At 40.6% G+C, this 26028-nt stretch overlaps 1 protein-coding gene across 2 annotated transcripts in view; it reads left to right on the forward strand.

The window, feature by feature from the left end:
- The window catches only part of RB195_017788 (uncharacterized protein), a gene marked incomplete at both ends in the record, with an annotated part of 44980 nt that overhangs the window by 15569 nt on the left and 3383 nt on the right, over positions 1 to 26028 (forward strand). The window contains 14 exons of one of the 2 annotated variants that reach the window (XM_064184932.1): positions 5623 to 5873; positions 6552 to 6720; positions 12642 to 12684; positions 16764 to 16920; positions 16980 to 17113; positions 17167 to 17316; positions 18178 to 18259; positions 23157 to 23318; positions 23381 to 23484; positions 23551 to 23660; positions 23719 to 23816; positions 24682 to 24840; positions 24900 to 24963; positions 25035 to 25177. In XM_064184932.1, coding sequence (XP_064040813.1) covers positions 5623 to 5873; positions 6552 to 6720; positions 12642 to 12684; positions 16764 to 16920; positions 16980 to 17113; positions 17167 to 17316; positions 18178 to 18259; positions 23157 to 23318; positions 23381 to 23484; positions 23551 to 23660; positions 23719 to 23816; positions 24682 to 24840; positions 24900 to 24963; positions 25035 to 25177 — 1826 coding nt within the window. The remainder of the gene's footprint in view (positions 1 to 5622; positions 5874 to 6551; positions 6721 to 12641; positions 12685 to 16763; positions 16921 to 16979; positions 17114 to 17166; positions 17317 to 18177; positions 18260 to 23156; positions 23319 to 23380; positions 23485 to 23550; positions 23661 to 23718; positions 23817 to 24681; positions 24841 to 24899; positions 24964 to 25034; positions 25178 to 26028) is intronic. The other variant, XM_064184933.1, reaches the window with a different exon arrangement.

Raw genomic sequence — 26028 nt, forward strand, 5'->3', positions numbered from 1 at the left:
ACGTGTGTCGACTGACGCTCTACCTCCTCCGGGGAGCCTCGGCTAACTTGACATTACCAATATGACTCGATTGATCTATTGATGACAATGGCATCGTTAAAGCTTATCTTCAGTGGTAGCATATCACGAAACTGACGTAACTGGGAACACTGTGGTGAAGTGTAGAGTTCGGGGCGTAGATGACGCATATGAACGTGATCTCACTCAATTCTCTCTAATCGTCCGAGAAAAGCGGTGTGGAAACGATGTTTTTTCTTACACGATAGGCTAGAATGCGCCCTTTTTTATACGCTCCTATCTCTTCAGCAGCCTATTCATTGGTTTTACTCGGATAGACTGGTGATGAGACTTCGTTGACCTTTGACCACTCACTGGCTGACGCTGCGCATACAGAAGATGCAGTGTTCACGTATCTCGTGGAAACAAGCGCAGTTTCAAAATGTGAATCCTAGTCTATAGAAAGTTAAAATGGAAGACTAAAGGAATCGCATCCCTTATGGACGATTCATTCGTACGATTCTGACATTTTTTCGTTATATTTTTTATTAAAGGATAAAAGGATAAAGTTTCTGGCTTTAATCAATCCGCTTGGGATGCGCCCCACTACCTCTGACCTATACAATGACTTGCGGTGGCTAGCCGATGTGTCATCTCAGTGTTTTTATCCTCCCAGACAAGTCTGGTACCAATTTATCGACCCCGGAGGGATGAAAGGCTTTTTGAGCACTAGGGCGGATTCGAACCTCCGATCGATCGTGCAGGAAGCGGGACCTCTAACTGCTACACTACACCCGCCCCCATATTTTTATTAGACGTTTCTAATCATAAAAAGCAATTGTCATCCTCGGTAAAACTCCGCGTGGTCTTCCCAATCTATCTACTATCAAGCAAGGAGTAGCTGCAGTCGGGTCAAAACGACATCGAGCTGAATGCAGTGCGTAAGCGGCTGTTTTTTTCAGAACGATTAGTGGGCGTTGAGTTAAGCTACGATCATACTCGAAATCACCAGCTCAAACTCTATATTTTCCCAACTACCTCAATTTCGTGATGTGCTGCCTTTAAGCTCCTCGGAGCTCTTCTTTGCTTAATTCCCATTTGGTTTTTTTCTCCGCGTAAGATCTGTTCTCCCCTTTGTGTTATTTCGCAGGATTAGCTAGGCTAAGTTATATCGCAAATTCTGCTTTTAAGGTATGGGTGGATCGAAACAACTTGAAGTCTGTGGCAGTTGCGTAGACTCCACTCGAGGCGGCGCTGTGCACTCTGAATGGAGCTGCAGTGTGGTCAAAACGAAATGTAACTCGGTGCAGTTGCGTAAGCGGTTGTACCAGGAGCGTTGTGGTTAAGCTAGCGGTTAGAATCGAGGTGGGACTATCGCTAGCTCCACTAGAACTGCAATGTATTGCTAATAAGCGTCCTCATTTGATTTCAACCGGTGCGCTCCACGGCGCAGCTTCTAGCTCAACCGCTTGCGCAATTGGGCCGAGCTTCTTGTCATCTTCATCCTACTATAGCGATGGTCCCAACTCTGTCGCAACCCCTGATTCTATTGACATCACTCTGACCGCAGCCCAGCTTCGTAATTGCACCAGGCTTCAGATCCTTTTGACCCACTTATACGACATGAAACACGGTGCAGTTGCCTAAGCGGATGCTCTTGATGCGGCGCTGTGGAGATAGCGAGGTGGGTACCACCACGAACTACAGCGAGCAGCGATGTCACGAAAGGTCCACCCCAGATTATAGTCGTTACGCTCCGCCGCGAGCACAGCCGCTTATGCAACTACACGTGCTTTATGTCATTGTGACCCTACTGTAGTAATATTCGTGCACAATAGCACAAAAAAAAAAAACGAAGAAACTATCAGAATAAGGGAAAGAAAGGACTCGGACCAGCTATATCGGTGCCATTGTCGTATCACTCATTCGTACGGACTGGAACTCCACCGGAGAGTACCCCGGCTCGCCCATACTACGGGTTCGCCAATTGCATGCATCCTTGCAAAACAACAAGAATTGTCAGTCAAAGTTATTATGTTGACTGAAAATTTTCAAAGAGCATTAAATTACATTACACGTTAAGTAGTTTTCTTCGCAACATTTCTCAAGACTATCACCGCCCTCTGATCACTATCGACTAAATTTGATAGGAGGGTATGGAACTCCATCTTTATTGTAGAAAACTTCAACTGTTGTTAGTTCACTACCTCAATGAAGCTGACTGAAGGAAACTATCTAATATCTGATTTCAATAAGTCTCCATTTGAAAAGAAACTTTGTTATAATTTTATATTGAAGAAGGTATTAATTTGTCAACTTGAACGTCAGATCTTAACTCGCAGTTAACTTAACTTTTAAATCTTTGTAGAGAATCATCTTCCCTAAAATATGTTTATTTCGCTTATAAACACAAGAATCTCCCAAAACTATGGAAATCTGTTCTCTTTAGTTGAAAAGTTGTGTTCAAAGGAACAATTTCCACTGCTTTTCTTTCGTTCCAGTCTAAACATCAATGGTGTGTTTGTAGAACATCCTATCTTTGGCGACACCGAGAAACTTATCCGTGCATGTAGGGGGAAAAAAGTTCGAGAAGATGCTGTGTAGGGCAACGCTGGTCTTGATAATGCAAAATTGAGCTATAGATGCTATGACGTGATGCTCGGTTCAGTTGCATAAACGGCGCGGTGAAGCTAAAGATTGAGGTGGACGTTTGTCAGCTGCACTCCTTGTTGCACTCCGGGTCGCTTGCAACCGTCAGCTTAAGAAACAGAGACTGGTTGTATTGTCGGATCATCTCGAAAAATTTAGCGGGAGTTGATGTGATTTTAGAAGTGAATGTTGTAGTTCTTTCTTAAATGCTTGTTAATTTTTAGTTTAAAAAGCTGGAAACCGGATTTGTAAACGGGCAGGATTTTGCAAGGTGTGCTTCTTTTCATATTTAAGAACTGTCCACATTTTTGGGTTTTTAAGTACGCTGTATTACAAAAAGTTAAGAGGGCCACGGAAAAACAGATCTTTCTTGCTGCTCCTATATACCATGTTATACAATTGCAAGTTACAGTCATGTCCAGGGTCAAGCGTACGTTGAGAACCTCTTCATAGAGGATGGAGGGGGTTTGTAAGAGGGGATGTGGGTAGCAGTAAGAATCGTCGGAAGAGGAGAAGAAATGAAGAAAGCAGAGAGAAAATGACGTGGGGTAGTCGAAGTTAAATAAACACATGTTAAGTGGTGCAAAATGTTAGAAAAATAGATGACATAAAGTATTTTCTCGAGAATTTTGCGAAAAGATTTTCACTGCTATTGGTCCGAATCTAGTTCGGAAAAGTACTAAAAAAAAGAACGATATCGAAATGAGAAGAAATGCGATATCATAAGTATAAAGTCAAGAAAAGTAGTGTGATTTTGAAGAAGTGAGATTTTGCATATAGCGTTAAAGAGTCTAAAGGGCACATTTTTCAGCCAACAATGATGAATTGTAATATCATTGCTTAAAAAAGCAATTTCGATGCTGTTACTAAGCGAAGAAAATACATCTTCAGCCTGATATGCGAGTGAAATTAGTGCAAAATAGGCTCCGCGAGTTTCTGGATAACGACGCGTAAAATAAATTTCTTGTAATACAATTTTGCAAGGTTGTAGAGATAGATTTTGTCTATATTTGCTCAAAGTTTGGTGTTTCTAACTCTCTCATGTTTCTTGAGACCTAAATGTTTCTCAAGTTTTGGAATTTTCCTCAACTAGCTTTTGAAAGGACCAGAACACCCAGAGAGATAAAAATTTGCAGTTAAGAGTTAAGTTGAAAATCATCCTTGATCTGTCATTGTTCTGTCAAAATATGGCACCATATTGTTGAGCATCGCTACCGTAATCTCGAAACGAGAAAAAGTACGGAATTTCAGATATTCGGCTGTGCGTCAAAATCTGCATAACTTCCCGCAAAGTCGAATAACCCAGCTCGTAGTCTATAAAAACAAATGTTTGTAGTTTTTTTTTACAGGGGATGATTTTTTGTTATCAGAATTCATTTCCACTTTTCTTCATGTGGCTTTCATTCTCTCAAAAGTTAGTTGCGAAGAAGTTAAAGGGTAGGTAAAATCCTCAACTTTTCTTAAAAAGCTTTCAGAAAAAAACCGAGGGTCTCTAAAAAGAAGTAATTTATCTGTTTCGCAGACACGAATCTTCCTCTACAAAGTGCAACCTTGTTTGATCTTTGTTGTCTTTTCTAGGGTTCGTTATCCATACTTACTTCAACCTAACAAAATCCGACTAGTCGAGCTGTTATTTCGTATCAAGGTACACATTAATTCGAGAAGTAATGCTGTAAATACAAACTCAGAGAAGTTGCAGATAAAATATTGTTCTCTGCAGTTTTTCTTTTTATTTTTGCAAAAATTGAGGTTCCGAAGGGGTCGAACTATTCATCATCTAATCACTGTCACTGAGTAAAGCTCTGTGTGTGTGCGCGTGTGTGCGTGTGCGCGTGTGCGCGTGTGTGTGTGTGTGTGTGCGCTTGTGTGTGTGTGTGTGTGTGTGTGTGTGTGTGTGTGTGTCTGATGTATGAAATAGTGTGAAAACGTTTTTAAAAGGGTTCTGCATCGGTGTTACTTGTTTTTTCATTTTACAAACATGAAAAAATCCCGGAGGGGAACTCTTGACCGTTCGTTTTCGTCGTCAATGAGTAAAATTGTGTGTAAGTGATAAATAAATAATTGTGTGTAAATGGAAATAAAGTGAAAATGGTTTTTAAACATGTTAACCGTAGTTCTCAGCTGTTTCTTTTTATTTCGCAAAAATAATGATTCCGATGAGGATCGAAGTTTCGACCGTTCAGTGTTAGAAGAAAAGTTGTTCCATTAGAGACACGTTGATATCTTTCTCATCTTTGCAACTTAAATGTGAACATACGTGCTGACACTTCTAATTCTTGCAGTGGGCTGTCTATGGCATCTATGTTACATTATATTTTTATTTTACTTGCGGCACTACATATTAATATTCATGGTAGTGCTATTTATAATTTTTACTATATTGTATTCTTTTATTTCAACTTTTTACTGAGCGTTAATTTCTTTCCTTTATTCCATCTATTATAACAAAGTTTTGGTTGCTATGTGAGTGGCGAGTGTCTATAGTCAAATTGAAGCAAGAGCCAAGATTGTTAACAAACTTTACAGGTCCGGTAATATGACGTCAGCGCGACTACCTAGGTAAGCACAACGATTTGGACTCGCCGAAACGTCAGCCGTAATAAAGTTTGTTAACAATCTTGCTTCAATTTGACTATCGACAAGTTATAATCTCAATGCCAAGATTCAAGGAAGGTCGAACTTTCGCACTTCTGGAAGCTTTGAAGAAGTTTTTTTTTTTTGCCCACTCACACGCCTGACCCTTGTTATGTCTTCTGAATTCGATAGTTTCTTTGCGCTGCTCATATTGGAAATGCACTAGACGGTATGAAGAGAACCTTGAGGAATTAATTGTGGATCCTTTTTTCATTGCAAAAATGCTAAGAAAAAAAAAGTTAAAAATGCCAATGCCAAAGATACTACGAAATATTCTTGTCAAATATTTTTCTCAGCACTCCCAGTAATGCTTTTCAGCTAATCTCGGTCTTCTATTGACAGAGCAAATGACGGGGCTGGTTGCAGTTGGACCACTGATGGATGTGAATTTGGGTGATACTGTGATTGCTTGGATGGACGGCGGTGCTCGAGTCCAACAGGGCAGAGTGGATCGCCTTGTGCTCCGAACACAGTTAACGATTGACTTTGAAGACGGTTCCGTTTCGGATAACACTCTCCCTGGTGACATCGTTCAATGTTGCTGTATAAATCGGAAAGGATGCTCCGACGGACAACATCAAAGTGGCAGCAGGGTGCGTTGGCATGCCATGTCAGCATGTTTGTTTGTAGGTGTGGCTGTTGCACGTATTGTTGTCCCATTAGCTGCTAATACATGCACATGCCAGGGCTTCGAACTTAGCAGAACTTCTTTGATTATTTTCTTTTATTCTGAGGCAGTTTAGGGATTGATATTGTAGCAATTATGATTTCTTTTTAGTTTTTATTGCTGCGAAATCCGCGCTTTGTTCTGTAAGTACGTACTTTTTGTAAAACGAACTTTTTACTCTATAAGTACTTACTTTTTTTGAATTGTTTGCTTTTTTATTTCGAAGTTGAGTGTCATCTTAATGAATGTGAAGCTTGAGCGGTTTGCTGTTTTCAGAGCTTTCTTCACTTGCTATGTCCTCCCAGACTGATGCACTCCTTATCAAAATATCGTACTTTGTTGTGTGCTATTTGTAACGAAAATGAGAAATCTGCTGAGTGTAGCCACTTGCTCCACTCGGAAATTGTTGCTTTTTTTGTTTTTGTTTTTTTTTCTACAGATGCAATCCACCTTTTCTGAATTTGCGTTTTTGAGTTGTTCTCATTTCGTCTTAGTCGAAATTGTTGCAGCGTGCTTCTTTTGCACTATTTAGCCGTCGGGAGAGGACATAGGAGAACACCCATTGTCCTTCCAAGTGTTGACATGTATCGATTCTTATGTTCAGGTAAAAGTACGCTGGAACGATGGTGAACTTTACGATGGCTACTACAGATGCATTTTAAAGGCAGTGGAATACACTGTGGTATTTCCCGATGGTTCTTTTGCAAAGTTACCAAGGACTGATATCTATGGGGCTGGTGACGCCGTACCTCAAGAGGTGCGGAGAAGGTTGCGTAAGTTCGAATAGCTCTTTCGATGCTTTGCTTAGGTGCGAATTTCTTAGTTATCGGTAGGTGTGTTGGTGCTTCCAACTATCGTTATAGTCTAGCTTTGAGTTTGTGATCACGTGGTATAAATGAGATTTATGTGCTAATGTAAGTTGTATGTTGTATTTTTCGTATTTGATGTATCTCATCAGCCATTCTAATGCGGGTTTTAAAACAACAGTACTTTTTTTGCTGTGTTCCCTAATGCTTTGATGTTCTTATATCCTCTGGTTTCTTTTATGTTCCGATTAGCTACTATTTTGCCCTTTGAAATTGTGCTACTAGCTTTCCTAGCATAAGTTACCTTGTCCTTTCATGATTGTTAATAACAGTGAATCTTGTTATGACTTTAATGTGTATAAATTGATCAAACTTTGTGTAGTGTATTGTGGGCAAAAGTACAATCAACAGATACTTATCTATCATTATTTTGTATGCGATTTTTTGTCGTATTTGCCGTGTTTTATAAAACATGTTTTTTTTTAAATAAAAACAATGACTTGATCATCGGTTTGCCACCGTTCCGATTAACTACTATTTTGCCACGTCATTGTATAGGCCAACACGCGTTCCAAAAACCTCAACGATTTCGAATTCCAGTAAAACGCGTTGGCGCATCCCAAGTGGATTGATACGCCAGTGACTTTTTTTCTATTTGCCGTGTTATAAATTATCACATCGCCGTATCTCCACCAGTCGCACACGTTATTGCTTTTGGTATAACATCGTTTTTAGTGCATTATTTAGTGCTTCCTTCTTTTCATTTTTTCCTTTATAATAGGTCTTCGACCTATGCTGGAGGCCCTCTTCTTCGGCGAAACGTAACTTGATTCCCGAACTAAACCGGAATCGGCTGGATTCTACAAATTTTTCCTAGGACTTCGATGCAAGTTCCAGGCACATAGTACTCAGAGTGAAACCACGAAGAGTTAGCAAGTTAGCGGCAGTCACTTTTGTTATAATGCAAATGAATGTCGGGTACCCTCTTATTTAGCCTACGAAGATCCTCGAAAATATTTCCAATCAACTTCCAGGCAGTAGGAAGCCAAAGCGAATTTTGAACTATTTTCTCACCTGCTAGACTACAAGTGAAGCGAAAATTCTATTACGATAAATTTTAACAGAAATGATAACATTCACGATGGACAATTAAGTTAATCATGCTACTTAACGTCACTAAATAGGCCAACTTCGTCTAGCGGCTCAGACCTCATGAAGTCTACTGAGATTGTCGTTATGACCACTTTTTAGGTCATCCCCACCATTCCCTTTCCCGCGGTGAAACAGTTACAAACCCGAAAATCGTAGTAATTCCTGTCCTTTCCTTCTTGGTAAATTTAAGGGAGAACTCTGTGCTCTCATCTATGTGTTTCTTAAGTAATCGATCGTTTTCTTTTTTTGATCATAGTCGAGTCCTTTGCTTTGCTACGCCTCTTTTACATCAAGCGTCATTGTTCAAATCTGGGGTTCAAAGGACACGGAGCACAATTGAGTAGCTGAGTCAGTCGGGGTCATAACACCTAAGCAACAGTCCTAGAGCATCCACGGCATGTAGGTTGAAGCTACTAAGTGAAAAGGAACACAGAGCATGAACTACTACTGTTTTAACTTTACCAAATCTTCTAAAGAAGGGAAAAAATGTAGTTGTGGGGGCGACTCAGTGGCGCCCTTACTTCTGGACGATCTGTCTTACTTTTTTCTCTTAGTAACGTTAGCTTATATGTCATAGATCCTCTAAGCCTAATGCTTATGTCTTAGGCCCCAACTGATTTAGTTATTTACTTCCAGAAACAAGTGCGCCACTGAGTAGCCATCTTTGACTTCGTTGTACTCCGAACAGGATTACGAGAAACAACTAACCAAGTCATATCATGTGTTACTTGCAATGAAAAAAAAACCGAAAATGAATTCCATAGCACACTACGATCACTAAGCATGCATGCAATAACTTTTATTCACACATTTTCGATTTGTATTCGCAAGTTGGTGGCCCTAAATAGCCGGGATACGACTTCGAGCTCCCGGCGCGCTATTTTCTACAACGAGTTCGACTGGAACGCGCCAGCCTTGCGCAGGCGCCACATCTTCCGCGCCGTTTTTTACTGCAAGGAAGAAATGGACCGAATCGCTCCCCTCTCCATAATCTACGATCCCACCTGAAATCCGTACCACCACAGATTCGTGGGGTGATGCCTTTGACGGGACTTCCGCAATAGGGGCAATGTCGCTCCTTCCACAGTAATCCACGTTCAGCGAGCCTTTCGCCGAATTCCTCCTTCGACTTCGATGCAAGCTCCGGCCAAGTGGTAGTCAGCAACCTGACTGAAGTCACAAAGAGTCAGCAAGTTAGAGGCACCCATTAAGCAAGTGGAATGATTTAGCGACGAGAACGGTTAACGTGCTCTTTGGACGTCTTTGCGCCTGTTGTGCTTCATTGCCTTTTTCGCGGTCTGAGTGTGGGCACAGTATTGGCACAGTCGAAGTTCTCGCCACGATTCTCTTTATACGGTCACTCCAGATACAGTTCGATTTGGGTGCGTCAGAGTGGCCCCCAAACGACATTTTACCCCAAATCTGATGTTCCGCTCAATGCCTCATTGGCTTGAACCTCATTCAAGATGGTTGTGTTTAATTCTGAACAAGTTAACAATGACTTTCAACTCGAAGGTCTTTCTTCATCTGTATTATAGCAGGGTCAAAACGACATGAAGTACGTAAGCGGCTTCTCTCGAGGCGTTTCGGTGAAACATAGCGGCTAAGGGGCTGGTGAAACCTTCGAGCGCGCACGCACTGTCGTGTTTTGATCTGACTATAGCATTGTAGATATATGCGCGCACGTTTTTCAAAATAGCGTATGCATTCGAGTGGCGATTATGTCCTACTGTATTCTGACTATATGCTCGTTAAGATTTAAAATGAACCTATTATTACGCACATGATGTTTTATTGTAAATTAATTGGGATAGTGATTTCTTCTTTTCGCTAAATTTGTGCTTTGTGGCTCGTGAAACCGCATCGTGTAGAAGCGAGGATTACTCGAATTAGTATGGACGCTTGCGCGATGCTACAATTCATTTCGTTCACCATTTCAGTGTTACGTGAATATATTCACGTTGATCACGCCTGTTAACATTACACCCTACGCACTGCTTCCAAGAGGTGCACACAATTTGCAGCAATGCTCAATAAGACTTAGATCCGGATTTTGATTTGTACAGTCTGTTAGAACAAAGTATTTTTGCTTGAGCCTATCCATGACGTAGCGATTGGAAAGTTTGCTGGACTGTGTAGGTATCACTAAATGTATGGTAGATAGATGACAACATACTGTAGTCCAGTCAAAACGACCGGACTATAGTATGTTGGCCTGTAGACTATAGACGCCCGTAGCCTAGTGCCGTTGCGCAAGTGGTTGCACTCGACGCGGTGCGGTTGGTCCAGCAGTCCCAATCGAGGTGGGGCCATTGCTACTCCAGTCGGCTGCAGTATTACTCGTATGTAGGAATAAAATAAAAATGAAGCGATCCTAAGAAAAGGAATTGATGCATATCGTAGTGTACTTGGTCGACGATTGTGGTCGATCTACTTAACATTTTTTAACGAAAAACTTCGACTATTCACAAGCAGTTGCGAGCTGTGAAAAGTTGAGTAATCAGCTAATTTGCGTGAATATCAAGCAAGCAGACAAAAAAAATAAAAAAAAAACATTTTTCCGCGACAGTTCTTTTTAGTGTAGTAGTCGATCCCATGAATGCCATTTAGATTTTCACAATCCAACGTAGGATGATGAATGTAGATTAGAAAAGTTGATACTTTTTTGAGCGTTTGTATTCCTTGTTATAAATCTAAGTAGTATAAGATGACAAGTGCAGCGCAGAGGAGAGACTTCAAAGTTCACATAAGTTCCAATAACTAGTAGGTGGGAGAGAATTCTCTCAGAGCTATGGGCGCGACCGGATTACCGAAAGTGGTAGGTGCCAAAAATTGAGAAAAAAAAGCACCTAGTAGAGTCAAAACGGCATGAAGCACGGTGCAGTTGCGGAACCGGTTTTGCTTGAGGCGGTGCGGCGGAGCGTAGCGGTTCGGATCGTGTAAGGACCTCTTACACCACAGTTCATTGCTGCAGTTCGCAATGTTCCCTGTCTCCAATCGCCCTCTGCACCGCGCTCCTTCGACTGCAGACGCTTACGCAACTCCACCATGCTCCATGCAGTTTTGACCCGACTATAGATTTGGTTTTCACTAGGCTAGCTTCTTATGAATTCCTTTTAAATTAAGTTAATAATGCCCACCGACTCCAAAACCGTCCAAACATCCACTAACTCTGTAGATTTTTTTGCATATAAACATTCTAATGAATATAGTACAAGCGTGAACGAGCATTGTACATTATATTCCTATATCAGTATATATTTGAAGTTCTTGCTTTGATTGGTATATATCTAGAGAACACTAATCAAACAGCAATCGTTCAGCTTTGTCAGATTTCTAGAGCATGTTTCTCGTAAACAACGACGTCACATCCTCTAAACTCCGAAATTTATTATATTGATGTTGGCTAAGTTCTTTTATCAAGAAGTTGTGGTGCAAACATTGACTTCCTGAGATGAGGAGTTGTTGCTATGAATCACCCTTACGGCTTTGTCTTCTTACGTTTTACAAAAAAAAAAAAAACTCGATGATCCACTTTGTGGAACTGCCATCTGATAATCAAGCACCATTGAAATTTAAGCCCTTTACGAAGCATGTGAATATTCCTATAAATTCGGAATCGTAATATCTATAGAAGGACTCAAAAAGTTTAAAAATACTTGATGAGATTATATTACTCCCTTTTTGGACAATATAGTTGGGCAAAGGCGACATGAAGCTACGCCTGTCCAGGTGCACTGTCCATCCTTAGGCTCCGCCCACCCCTTCCACCTAAGAGGCGCATGATATTTCTACCTTGATATCCTGACAAAATAAGCTTATAGGGAAATGAAATGATAAGAAATGAGCTCCACAATGAGAAATCCGTTTGTAAATGAAGATTGCTCGATAAAAATAACGATATATATATATATATATATATATATCGACGACTAACTAGAGTAGAATTTCAAAACAAATCTTTACTCGTACAAGAAGGTAGAAATCGTAACTATTAGAATATAGTTTTGAAAGTAAGTTTTCCCGTTATTTCACTCCATATTTTCTCATGTTTAGAAAGAAAAGTTTTGTCTAGAAACAATCTAGAAATAATCGTTGACCTGCGATCATACGGCATCCTTTCCGCAAGATATACCTCCAGGAATATTGTGTGCCTGCAAGACAGGAGGTACCCAAGCGAATTGGGTGCAGCCCAATTCGCTTGGGTACCTCCTGAGTGCCCCCCGTTCGCCGTGGTTCCACTTCGATTCGAAACGCTCTCCCCAGCGCACCGCTTCGAGCGGAAAACCGCTTATGCAACTGTCCGTGCTTCATGTCGTTTTAACCCGACTATATGTGAAACCTAAGCCCTTTGTCTTTTTGTATTACCAAAGAAACACTGAAAACCGGGTAGAAGAAAGGTGCTCTTTTCAGTGATCTCTTTCACAAGCAATAAAACTTCCTGACAAGTATTTATAAAACGACTTTTGGACGGTTCTTGGAAATGTGTTGTGGAGTAGTGTTTAAGGCATTGCTTGTTTTGGACTTGCAGTGAGATTGCACATGATAACTTTTTCTATTTGGACTTTTTCTTAACATCTTTCATTATTTATTGAGCTGCTTTTCAATACTACTGTCCCAAATTTTTTCGAGAATTATATGTTGTCGTTATGTTGTCTATTATCTTGGGTTTGTTCGTTGTGTTCTTTATACAAAGTGCAGTTTTATTACTTCTTATTCATGTTTTTTTTTTTCAGGAAAGCAGGAGCACGCGATGTTCCGTTCGTTGCAACAACAGAGGTTGGTCTTATCTTTATTCACAATTTCATGTGCTCTCAATCTTGACTACTCGACTGCTGGTTAACGAGCATAAGATCTAGTGGGTATTTACCAAGCAAATCTTATGGTTTTATTAAATACCATTCAATGTTCCACAAACGAGCCGGAATTTCATCGCTTAAAGCATAGGAGCGATGAGGAGGAGCCGGACCCTTTCCAGGTGAAAATATTAGATCACTGAAGAACCACGCGATTTTCCTTTTCAATGGGGTGCAACTAATGTGACGAGGATCCCTTTATCAAGTGTCCAAAAGTGAAGGGGATCGGAGCAGCAGCTCCAACTATCGCGTCTATGGTTTAAAGATCGTAGCGTGTGCATAAACATCTTATCTATTTTTTAATGTATATTCTGAACTATACTGAATGCATTCCCATTGAATGTACTTTTTTGCAATATTCGTGACTGCTGATGTTAGTGAGTAAGTTAGTTTTAATCGTATATCTGCACAGTCTTCATACCCTTGTCATTACTTGTCCACGTTTCGCATTTGGACTGTTTTGGCCCAGGAAAGCTCGTTGTTTTCTCTCAAGTATTTTGTTTTTAACGTTATTTACATCCAGAGGGGTGTTTTGAAAGCAAAGGAACTTGTCGAGAATGTGCGAATACTGGTTTCAAAGTATGGTCGGAATTGAAATAGATTGAGAATCATGAAAAAGTACCGATGAAAAGTTGAAGTGACGTGGTTGTAGTTCTTTGTACATGAAGGTCTATCTTGGAATACAACGTTTAGAAGTTGTTCATTGACCGAAGGTGATCGAAGGTGTGTATTTTCCTGAACTTTTTGTTGTATATGACTTACGCAGGTTTTCTTCTTGAAGGCATCACCCCACGAATTTGACGTGGTATGGATTTCCGATGGCCAAATACTATACGGGATCGTAGACTAAAGAAACGCGTGAGATTCCGCTAATTTCTTCCTAATCGCCGTTAAAAAAAACAGCCCGGGAGATACGGCGCAACAAGAGTGGCACACTCCAATAGAACCTCGAGCGTTCCGGGACGCTGTTTCCTACGACGACTTCTTTTGGAGCGCGCCACCCTTGTGCATTCGCCGCATCTTTCGGACCATTTTTCACGGCTATCAGGAAGAAATGAGCGGGATCCTACCCGTTTCTGCAATCTATGACCCCGTATAGTCTTTTGACATTCATACGACGTCAGATTCATGGGGTGATGCCTTTAATCAACTTTCACATTTCTCCCAAGTCTAGTTAGCACTGCATTTGAGTTATTGTGAAGTTGACTGCTTGAGGCAATTGTGAGTACATGTTTCTATTCTTCTCTGAAACTTATATTCTCCTGCCATTACCTCATATTCACTATTGGAATGCTTGGAAAGAACCCTACTTCTTGTTTGTTGTTTGAGGATAATCAGTATTTTTAACAATATTTGGCTTGATGCGAAGGTAAAAAAGCGTGAAAAAGGTGTGTGTGTGTGTGGTAAAAACCAGTTGCCTTATTAATATTTAACAAAGTATAAGATGTTAGCAAATATGTACATATTTTTATAATCAAACACAATAAGATACCAGATTTGTTTGACATTGTGAAGCATAGAGCTCGACATTTCAAGATTGTTCGCACGACTATACTTATACAAGTCTCATTGTTACCTGCTAGTAGTTCTCCTGCTTTCAACAAAAACAATCAGGCAGCTGGATATACGTCTTGGGAACGTACGGACTGTATTACTCGCGCTGTATATGGCGCAATTTTTCAATGATTGCAAAACGGTGCTGTCATCCAGCACACTGCCAGAGCCATACCCCGCTAAATCATATACTCGAGGGGGACATAGAATCTCCGCCAACTGACATTCGCTTTGTAGCGTCGAACTGCCAGTAGCTGTCTGGCGAGCTCTAACAAGCTGCTTTGCCCATATTTCTACAATAGCTGCATGCACCCTTCGCTCTATTGCAGGAGAGAGGAATCAGAGATCGCCATGTCATTAATTGAAAATAACACCATTTACTGCAGTGAGAAGAAATGAGAAGAGAAGTGAGAATGAGAAGAAAATGGGAGGCAGCGCGAAAAGTATGAGAAATTTACTGCAACGTCGTAGATGTAGGAGTTCGAATTAACGGGTTTTTTTTTTTTTATTTTTTTTTTTTATAAAGGGGGGGAGAGAGGGGAGGGGGGGGTTTTTTTTTTTTTTTTTTTTTTTTTTAAAAAGTTTTTTTTTTTTTTTTTTTTTTTTTTTTTTGGCGGTTTTTTTGGGGCCGCCCCTTCCTTTCGTTTTTTTTTTTTATAAAAGCCCCCCCCTTTTTTTTCCCCCCCCCTTTAGTCCCCCCCACCCCCCTCATTTGGGTGACCTACGTCGTCAAGGTGCATCACTGTGGGACTGCGTTATCGCAGAGGACTCAATCTCTGTATCGTAGGTGCTCATATACTTGTATACATACGGCAACCGGTGAGGACTATAACGGAGACACGTTTTATTGTGAACTCAATATGATGATGTCTAAAATCCAAGCCAGCAGGCGATAAGTGTCGGAATTGATGCGAATGCAATGATTGGACTCCAACAACAATCCATCGTGCTTGAAAAATGGTTTTATCTCGCGAAGGAAACTTGTAGCTATCGGACAACGGAAATCATCTTGTAGACTTCTGCTAGCAAACATCACCATTATTCCCACGTTTTCTGAGAGCCATCGGCGCCATCAGCTTACTCGGCAAGGTTCAACTTCTTTGGCGCCAGAAGACAAACTCAAACGGAAGATGCTCCCTCTTAAAATTCAGCTCGATTACGTTCTGACGAGGAACATTCCTCAGTCTCTCTATTAGAAAACCGAGAATCTAAAACTGTTTGGCATGTCGGATTCGACTCTGACCACCGTCTAGTTCTTTTTAACTTCAAGATACTGTTCAACAAGAGAAACCGAGAACTTCCTCTTCAATCGAAAATCGTTGACAGGTTAGAAGGACAAAGAATGTAGAACAACATTGCGGGCTTTGTGATGCAGATTCCTTCACAAAATACGTCCAGAACGCTACAAGGGAATGCTCCCGGTTCTAATGCCGCAGCGAAAATTTGTCTTTGCATCTGCGGAGACAAAATCCAAGTAAAATTCTGCATGTGCCGCCCACAGCATTGGCGATTTCAACTAGCAAAACCGTCTGAACCCGAGCACATTCATAGGCCGACAATCGGTTTTGAAGCCGCTTTCTACTCTCCTTATCGAGGCGGGCATCTCAACTCGCTTCGCGCCGATAGACTATGGCGGTGAAAAACGGTGGTCGTTGCGATAGAGATATTCAACAAAAATGCGCTAAGGCCAATCCGGGATTCAACTCCTTAGATAACTGGCTATGGGCTACCCCTTTGCCAACGAAGTTAAGCCTTCTATCTACAATTTGCTCTGTTATAACGTACGAATCACCGCAACGTCAATAGTGATTTATAAGTTTGAACTTAATAGAGAGAAAGCTGGTCAGACTACCGTTAGGCTGCCTCTGGCCCATGGTGTGTTAACGAAAAACCTCGAAGTTATAACGGAAGGAGTGGAAATGGTACACTGCGGAGGACATATAGAAAACATTAACATCTTGTCTGTTCTCATGAAAGGAGTTAAAGAAGCTCCTACGCCTCTTCGGTCACATTATGAAGAGGCCGTCTGATCAGATTGTCCAAGTTGGCCTCCAGACTTAGATTGGAAAAGAGCTCTTGGCTGCCAGTGAAAGTAAAGAAAGGACAGAGATTGTGAAAGAGGATTTGAGGACATGACGTTGGTAGGAAGTTCAACATTTTGCGGACGGACGCAGATAGCTGCGTTAGCCCGAAACATTTGCCCGCCGTTTAGATCAAGTCAAATTCAGTCATGGTTATAACCGTGCCTTTAAGTAAAAGGTTTGCATGCATCTTGTAATGTTAATTTCCCAACTTAAATGAATCTCTAGAGTTTGTGGTTTGCGAATGAAGTGTTGAGCTCCCAACCATATGATTTTATTACATCTATGTTATTGCTTACACAAAGTCGAGAAAATTTGCTTACATAAATGGGCGAATATAAACCTATAATATAAAACTGCTTTTCAGTTCACGCAGTCTGACAATCACGCCCACATTACGAAATGGTCCCGAGGTAGATCTTAGTGACCCCAAACAGTTGGCTCTACACAAACTTTACCGCCCGGAAAGAATAACCCCGCTAAAAAGAGGGCTAGAACTGCTGAAAACGCCTAGTTTGAACAAGGTAATCAATAATTGTGCTCTTTCATTGTTCTGTTGTAATTCATGTTGCTGGTATTATAGGGGATGGCATTTTCATTATATGAGCGTCAATATCTTGGTATCCATGGCCTTCTTCCTCCTGCTTTTATGACTGCCGAACAACAAGCATACCGCGTGATAACAAAACTTCGAGAACAACCTAATGATCTCGCAAAGTTTGCTTATCAAAAATATTCCATGTCTTCCTACAATATTTAGTACTTTTTAGATATGTTCAAATAGATAGTCTTCAAGACCGCAATGAGAAACTGTTTTATCGAGTATTGTGCGATAACATCAAAGAATTGATGCCGATTGTATATACACCCACTGTCGGTCAGGCGTGTCAGAAATTCGGCTTCATCTATCGAAATCCCAAGTTTGTTCTTTCAATTTTTACTATAGTAATTATTAGATTGAGGATCAAGTCTTTGCCGTTTTCTTTTTTTTTCAAAGAGAAGGACACAGGCAACAATAAGAAGTACTGCCGGTACGTTTCATAGCATTTGAAAGAATTTCTCACTCAACATGACAGTTTTATTCTAATTTCTTAATTTTATTAAATCTTGTTTTTTTTTCAGATCATTAAAGTGGACCATCTAGTGGACTAAATGAACATTTCTTGCCTCGAAGTCTTAAGTCCAAACTGTTGTTTAAAAAAACTGTAGTTTGAACTTAAGACTTCGAGACGATATGATTGCTGAAGCTCAGATTGACGTTGTATATGGGGGAGCAATGCTTGAAAATAGTGCTTGCCGTTTGTCTTCGCGCTTCAAAATTTGTAGTTTTGATCTCGAGAACGAATCACCCATCGGTTAACCCCATTACTAGAGATTGAGGAAAAATGGGTTTTCTCCAGTTTTTTCTTTTCGTTTTTCTTTTTTTTGAAACAAAAAACCTACCGCGAATTATTTGTCGGTATACACTAAAGTGTTGCTCTTCCCATAGTTCCATCAACTCTCTCTCACAAGCAGGCTCATCGTCTCGATCAATCACACAAAGATTGAACGTGTCAAAAATGTTCCGTTTGGTCAACATGGACACTCCGTTTTAATAATTTGAAAGAAGAAATGAGAATAAATAAAATTAAGAATTCAGAATAGGACATTGTTGAGGGAGAAGTTCTCCATCGAATGGCATGTGACATAAAAAAAATTCTATGCAAATGCATATTTCACTTTGAGAAAAAAAAGCTCACGACATGCTTCTCAATCTAGCGCAATGTTATGTTCGTTTTTAGGGGACTTTACGTGACAATTAACGACAATTCAATCAGTAAAATATACCAGATCCTCGCTAATTGGCCATCCACGAATGTTAAGGTATTCGGACAAGTTTTATTGTGCAGCTATTCGTGCCCACTTCAATAGGGTGTTTTTTCAAATTAGTTCTTCGGAACATTTTTTTTTGATCAAGCTCCGATTTTCTGATGAGCAGTTGCTATTTAGGTCACAGATCTCAGTTTTTTTTTAAACTTCTATTGATGCAGCAACTACAGTGCTTATTGCGGCACGATGTTTCGTCGAGTGAACTTTCATCAGCCTTAACTAGTTCGTTGAATAATCGTCGCATGCGATGTAGTTTTGAGCTCTGCATAGATTAGCACCAATCTGATGTAAACGGCCTGGATATGGGTATGGGTTCAAGAAAGCTATCCTTGAATAGCGATCCTCCGCTCTCTACGTTTATGTCATGTTTGACGTGAATCACTACTTTTTTACATCATGTAAATTGGAAGGAAAATTGACCATTCTCCTAGAATATGAGAGATGACGGAGTGAATCCTTAAGACTCCTCCCACAGTTTACAAACATCGAGTCTGAACTACTTTGCGTGTGTGCATCGAAGCTAGCTTTGTACAGCTTTGACAGTACTGAAACTGTCCGCAAAGTTAGCTAGGTTCATATCAGTACAGAGAGATCGCTCTGTTCATAACATTTCGCCCTTTCATCCTTCGTTACTGTATTACTGAGCGTGTGCTAACTTGTTCTTTTGCTCGCTGCGTTAGACGTTGCCGTGCCACAGCGTTCGGTATTCATCAATTGCAAGCAAGATTCATCGAGCATTGGGATTTTCTCAACGAGGAGTTAAAAGAGGGATGTAGGAGCAAGAGGGGTTCGTAATTGTGGTGGAAGGAGAAGGAAAAAAATGAAGAGAGCAAAAGAGAAGGAGGAAAGGTTAGTCGCGTTAAACCCCACGAATCTGGAGTGATACGGATTTCCGGTGGAGTATTCGTATACGGCGCCGTAGATTATGGGGAAGAACGTGATTCCGTTCATTTCTTCCTAATTGCCGTAGAAAACGGGAAGGAAGATATGGCTTCGAGCGTTCCGGCGCACTATTTTCTACAAGGAGTTCGATTGGAACGCGCCAGCCCTGTGCGGCGCCGCCTCTTCCGGGCCGTTTTTTACGGCAATTAGGGAGAAATGGACAGAACCACACCCCTCTCCGTAATCTACTATCCCGTATACGAATACTCCACCTGAAGTCCGCACCACCTCAGATTCGTGGTATGCTGCCTTTAAATAAACTCATATTACGGCTGTTAAATATAGTTCTAATAATCTAATATGAATTTTGGTGAGAGGCGCTATGATCACACCAAACAGTGTTGGCGGATGGGGCACCCCCGGTCCAGAGTCTTTTTTATTTGAACGAAAGGTCAGTCCCTTACAAAATTGAAATTTTGCACTTAGCAGTGAGAGTTTATTGAGAACAATGATCTGGTCTGATCCAACAATGACGAATTTTCATAGTCAACCAATTTTCAGTCAAAAGAACGATTTCGGTGCTATTACTGCATGAAAAATATATCTACAGTTGAAGATAGGGATAAAAACAGCGCAACTGCACGAGTTGATGAAGAATGACGTCAACAGTACATTTCGCACAGCACAGTTTTGCAGGAACAAGAAGAACTAGAGTACGTATAGAGATCAAAATCTGCAGCCAATAGTTTTCCTTGTTGCTACATTGCGGCAGCCGAGTTTTCAACGGTAACGCTACCGTAAAAGCATAACGAGGAAATTGCGAAATTTTGGGTTTTTCTGCGCGTCAAAATGTGTATGACTTCGAACAAAGTCCAATAACTCAGTTCGTACTTTATGAAAACTAATTCGGTTTAAGTTCTTTTTTATGGGTTTGAATTCTTGCTGTCAGCGTTCGATTTTACTTTTTTCAAGTTCTTTCGGTCCAATAAAAGTTAGTTGAAAAAAAATAAGAATTTGCTAAAAACTTAAGAAATAACTATGATTCCCAACTTTTTGTCAACTAACTTCCAAAAAAAACCCCTAGGGTCTCCAGAAATACTAATTCGAATAGTTTACAGCGCAAATTTTCGACTATAAAGGCACGCATACGTGCCGTTTTAGGTTTCCTTTGCGCTAAGTTGTAAATGTTTATTGCAACCTAACAAAATCCGACTAGTCCAACAGGCATTTGCTATCAAGGTCAGTGTTAATCGCTAAAATCACCCGTAGTGCCGTAAATGTCACGATTTCAGAAAGGTGTCGATGGAGTGAATTTCTCTGCAGTTTTTCCATTTTGCAAAAATCAAGATCAAGGTCAAGGGTGGTGACTGCACACGACCCTCTTGAGAACGATTTTCCGCTAACGTTGCTGCGAAAGTTCTCGTTACTGCCACTTCAATATACTGGATATTCCTTGTGTTTCAAAAATGCAACGTTAAAAATCAGCTGAGGAACGAATGGCAAATGTGAAATTTGGTATCTGACAGAAGCGAAGAAACACCAAGTAGTAGAAGTAGGTAATTTGCTGAAACGTTTTGAAAATATTGGTGTTGAAATATTTCCACGTTCTATGAAATCTATGAAATGTCTTTAGATACAAAAGAAACAACGGAATGACAATTTTGTAGGGTATACCTTTTATGAAATACTACCCAACGTATTTTTCAAGTAACAATCTGCGCAGAATTTGAACATTTTTGACAATTAATTTCTATTGAATCCAAACAGTTCAAAACAACATAAAGTTGAAATATTCTTTTCTTGGTGGTAGTTTCTATCTCTTTTGTAAAAACTCCTCTGCAAAAAAGAATTGCAAAAGACAACACAGTCCCATTATTACATTCGTTCTGAAATACATTGTCAAAACAAAATTTTGATTTTTTCGTTCTTTTTTTTCGTAGTTCCTCTGTATTTCAATCTATGCACTTCACTCTCTGTCACGCTGAAATATTTTTAATCAGTGTTTGGAGATATTCTATTGATTCTAGGACATGTAAATATTCCAACACCAATATTTGAAAAACACTTCTTTTTCAAAAAGCCGGTCATAAGAAAGTTGAAGCTCCAGAAATGGTTTACTAATTTTTTGTGGTTGTGAAAACGTTCAAAGAAAACAAAGTTTATTCTCCAATCAATGGCACTGCTTGGAAATACGCTAGACCTGCTCTACGATTGACCGCTAGACTGCTCTACGCTTGAAACTTAATATATTTCGAAACAAATGTAATTATTTGATACTATTTAATCCGATGTAATATTTTGTTATGTAATTTTTAACGTTATATTGTATTTTGTCGTGATTATGATGTTATGTTCCATTCGCCTACTGTCCCATTTTTCTCGGTCTCCTCCATTTACGATTTTCGATAGGAAAATCTCATCACACGCTTGGCCCTGATAAAGATTTCGATAGAGATCGACCGTCTGTAATCACAGTCAAAAAGTAAAATTGCGCGTAAGTAATACAAAATTAGTGATAACGCTTTTGGAATGTATCTTGCGTCGTTATCATTTGTTTTTTTCTGCTTTGCAAAAACCAAGATTCCGCCAAATATTGAACCCTTGAAAATTCGTAATAAGGTCAAAAGAGAAAAATTGTGTTGTAGAAAACACGCTGAGAACTTTCTCAGGGTGTTTTCTTGCGGGGCCTGTGGGGGCCTGCCAATGATCAAGTCAGTGTTTTTTTATTTGATGTTTTTATCCTCTCAGACAACTCAAGAACCAATTTGTCGAGCCCAGAGGGATGAAAGACTGGGTTGGCACTAGGGGGATTTCAAACCCTCGAACGTGCGGCTATACTGCGCTACTCCCGCCCTTATGGCGTCTATATTATGTCATATTTTATTTTTATTATATTACATTTTATATATTTTTATTTTTCTTATAGCACTACACATTAATATTTATCATTGCGCTATTTATTAATTTTTATTACTACTATAGCATTATTATTATTTCACTTTAATTATTTTTAATTATGTTAGAAAAAATGAAATGGGGGCGTTCATCTTCAGGAGTTTCCCTAAAGCTACCCGCAGAGTTCAGAGCCGCGCGGTTTGACGGCTTTACAGTTTTGTTGGTTATTGACTATTCACAGCAGTGGGGTCAATAACCATCAAAACCGCAGAGCCACCAGACCAGCAGCTCGTAAATCGGTGACAAATTAGGTTTGGTTAGGTTAAACTAGGTTTAAAATGATGACTTTAGCACTGCACTCTCGCACTGACAAAACGCCCATAGAGGAGTAGTGTCACAATAACGTTGACCGGTAAGTGCATCGTATTCAAAAATCTGGAGGTCAGTACGCCCATGCAACATTAAAGGCTTCACCCTACGAATCTGAGGTGGAGTATTTGTGTACGGGATCGCAGATTATGGAGAGAAGGGTGATTCCGTCTATGTCTTCCTAATTGCCGTAAAAAACGGCTCGGAAGATACAGCTCCGAGAGTTCCGGCGCGCTACTTTCTACGACGAGTTCGATAGGAGCGCGCCAGGCTTGTGCACGCGCCGCGTATTCCAGGCCCTCTTCAATCGAACTCCTTGTAGAAAATAGCGCGCCGGAACGCCGGAAGCCGTATCTTCCGGGCCGTTTTTTACGGCAATTAGGAAGAAATGGACGGAATCACCCCCCTCTCCATAATCTACTATGCCTTATACGAATGCTCCACCTGAAATGCGTGCCACCTCAGATTCGGGGGGTGATGCCTTTAAGACTGAAGCCAAACAAAATTTACCCTTCAACTACACGCTCACAATTACCTGCGACCGGTTGAAAATTGCTTCGCTTCTCTCACGCCATATTGCACCAAAAATCGGGTGACCATATTATTCTCTGTGAGAAAACGTCAAATTTTGTTTCTGTTTGTCTATATACCCTGCCTACTTCTAAAAGGTCTCCTCCGTTTACATTTTCACGATGAGGGCTATGACGATTGGTAAAGTTGGCACAATATTTTCGAATGCGTTCAGGCCATTGTGGTAACCGATGGCGAGCGAATTTTGGGTCTGGGTGACTTGGGAGCGTACGGTATTGGTATACCTGTCGGTAAGCTCGCCCTCTACGTTGCTTTGGCTGGTTTATTCCCAGAATGGTGTCTACCAGTTCTGATTGATGTTGGCACTGACAATCAGGTTAGAGTAGTCAATTCTACTCTTTAACTATTGTTTTTTTTAAAACTTTGTTCGACCTCCAGAGCCTTCTTAACGATCCTTTCTACACTGGATTGCGCAGAAACCGAGTTCGTGGGCCAGAATATGATGCTCTGATTGACAACTTCATGAAGGCCTGTACAAAACGGTATCTAGCGATAATCTATTCCAGTTTTGACTGAAACGTGATGTCGAGTTCTCGTGTTGATTTTAGGTTTGGCCGTGACACCTTAATTCAGTTCGAAGATTTTGGAAATCAGAACGCATATCGCCTTTTAGACAGATATAAGAACGAATATTGCATGTTCAATGATGATATACAAGGTAATTCAAGTTTATTTGGTACTTCATATTTTTATCCACGTCTATAATTGGTTCAAAGGAACTGCCTCGGTCGTCGTAGCTGGTCTGCTGGCGACTACGAGAATCACCAAGAAAAAGCTGTCACAGCAGAAACTCGTGTTTTTAGGAGCAGGGGGAGTGAGTTTTACACAGCAAGGCAGCACCTCATTTACCAATTAACTACCTGCCTGTGGGCTTTTTTTGCGGCACTGATATCTCTTTGATTAGACATTTATGGCAAGTTGTTCACAGTCAACTTGTTACCCTTGCATGTTCTGCTATGGAATGCTAACTTGACTTCATATTTTTGCATTATTTAAGTTCTAGCGTGAGTGCGTGGATTTCTGTTGAATTTGTTTTGGTTGGAGCATTTGTCTGTGATTTTCGAAGTCTTGCTGTTGATCACTGTTGTTCTCGTTGCTTAGAGATCTAAGAAAGACTTGTGATATACACTAAAGATGCAGTATAGGCTTAGGATTAGTTGAAAGTTGAAAGCGTAAATGATGCTGGGTTTCCTACCGTTAACACAAAGTTTCCTGGTGAAAAATCTGCAGTTGTGTGCTTCTCCAGCAAAGTCGGATACCAGCAGCCAGCCAAATACATCAATGGTCGCGAAGTGTAAAAAGATGTGTTTGTAGATCTTTTATATTACTTTATTTCCTTTTGAGAAGCGCGACAAAGAAGAGGTGGTCTCCTCCAAAAATAGATGAACGGGGTTCAAAACAAACTAATTTTTGAAAAAAGAGGAATATGGTTTTTGTTGAAGTTACACAAGCATTTTTCACTTTTTGAAATACGTACGAAGTCTTTGCTAGATTTCTGAACGCACACTGTGATATTTTGTTTGCTTTGTTATGTTTCCGTGCAGACACTAGATCTCACTATGTCTCTATTTTTCATGTTAAAGTACACTAAAATCAACTTCCAACAAAAAGCAGGAGGTTTTATTGCACTCAAATATGAAGATGAAGAGCTTATAAGATTCTAAGATGTTATAAATTAGGCTGCTACTGGAGTGGCTGAGATGTGTGTACGGCAGATGGTAGACGAAGGTCTATCGGAGAAAGATGCATGCGCAAATATCTACATGATGGATATAGATGGCCTCATCACCAAAAGTCGCTCGGCTAATTTGTCAGATCGCCATCTTCGATTTGCAAAGGTGATCATACATTCAGCTTCAAGGGTGACTATAGATCCGCAATTGAAACTTTGCTTTAGGATCTACCTGATACAAAAAACCTTCTGGAGGTAGTCCGAACTGTTAAGCCTGGTGGTCTTATTGGTATGAACTCTTCTTTTTTTCTTTCTGTTTCACTTTTTCCGTGAATGATTGCCCTTAGTACTGTTATCAAGGCGCGTCTACGGTTGCTGGAGCATTCACCTCTGAAATAATTGAAGAGATGGCTCAGATCAACCCAAGGCCTATTATCTTTGCTCTTTCAAATCCGACGAGCAAAGCCGAATGCACAGCAGAAGCTGCCTATCGCTTAACAAATGTAAGTTTATTTTGGAATGAGTTCACTGGTATGGAAAATAGGCTGACAGTTAATGCTGTCCATATACGTTCCGAGGAAAGGAACTATTATCATCATCGTTTGTCGGCTTTTCCAGGCATCGACAACTAGTGTCAAGCGATAGGGGTCCATACAATTTTAGACGACAATAGACGATTGCGACAAAGTGTGTCATCATATTTAGACCATGCTGTGCGCCTGTACAGCCACTGCGTGTTGTCAATGTGTGTCACATGCCATCACTGATGCACTGGGTACTGAGAAGGGGAAGAGAGACAAGGGAAGAGAGAAGGGAGAGGAGGGGAAAGATAGATAGATAGATAGATAGATATATAGATAGATAGATAGATAGACACACGCCTTCCTTTGCATACGTAAAGGATGAAGTGTCTGGCGTTAGTGTCCGCTTGGGATGCCCCACCACGTTCACTTTTATTCGGAATCGTTTGAGGTTTACGAACGTGTAACTGCCCTATACAATGACTCGCGTGGCTAGCCGATGGGTAAAGTCAGTGTTTTTATCCTCCCAAACAAGTCTAGTACCAATTTAAAGGCATCCACGGCATAACCCACCTGAAACCCGCACCACCCCACGAATGGTGCGGGTTTCAGGTGGGTTATGCCTAGACGAAGTCGCAAATTATGAAGAGAAGGTAAATCGGTGACAAATTAGGTTTGGTTAAGTTCAATTATCTTTAAAATGATGACTTTAGCACTGCACTCTCGCACTGACAAAACGCCCATAGGAGGAGTAGTGTCACAATAACGTTGACCGGTGAGTGCATCGTATTCAAAAATCTGGGGGTCAGTACGCCCATGCAACATTAAAGGCA

This window comes from Necator americanus, chromosome II (genome assembly GCF_031761385.1).
Source record: "Necator americanus strain Aroian chromosome II, whole genome shotgun sequence".
Taxonomy (NCBI): Eukaryota; Metazoa; Nematoda; class Chromadorea; order Rhabditida; family Ancylostomatidae; genus Necator; species Necator americanus.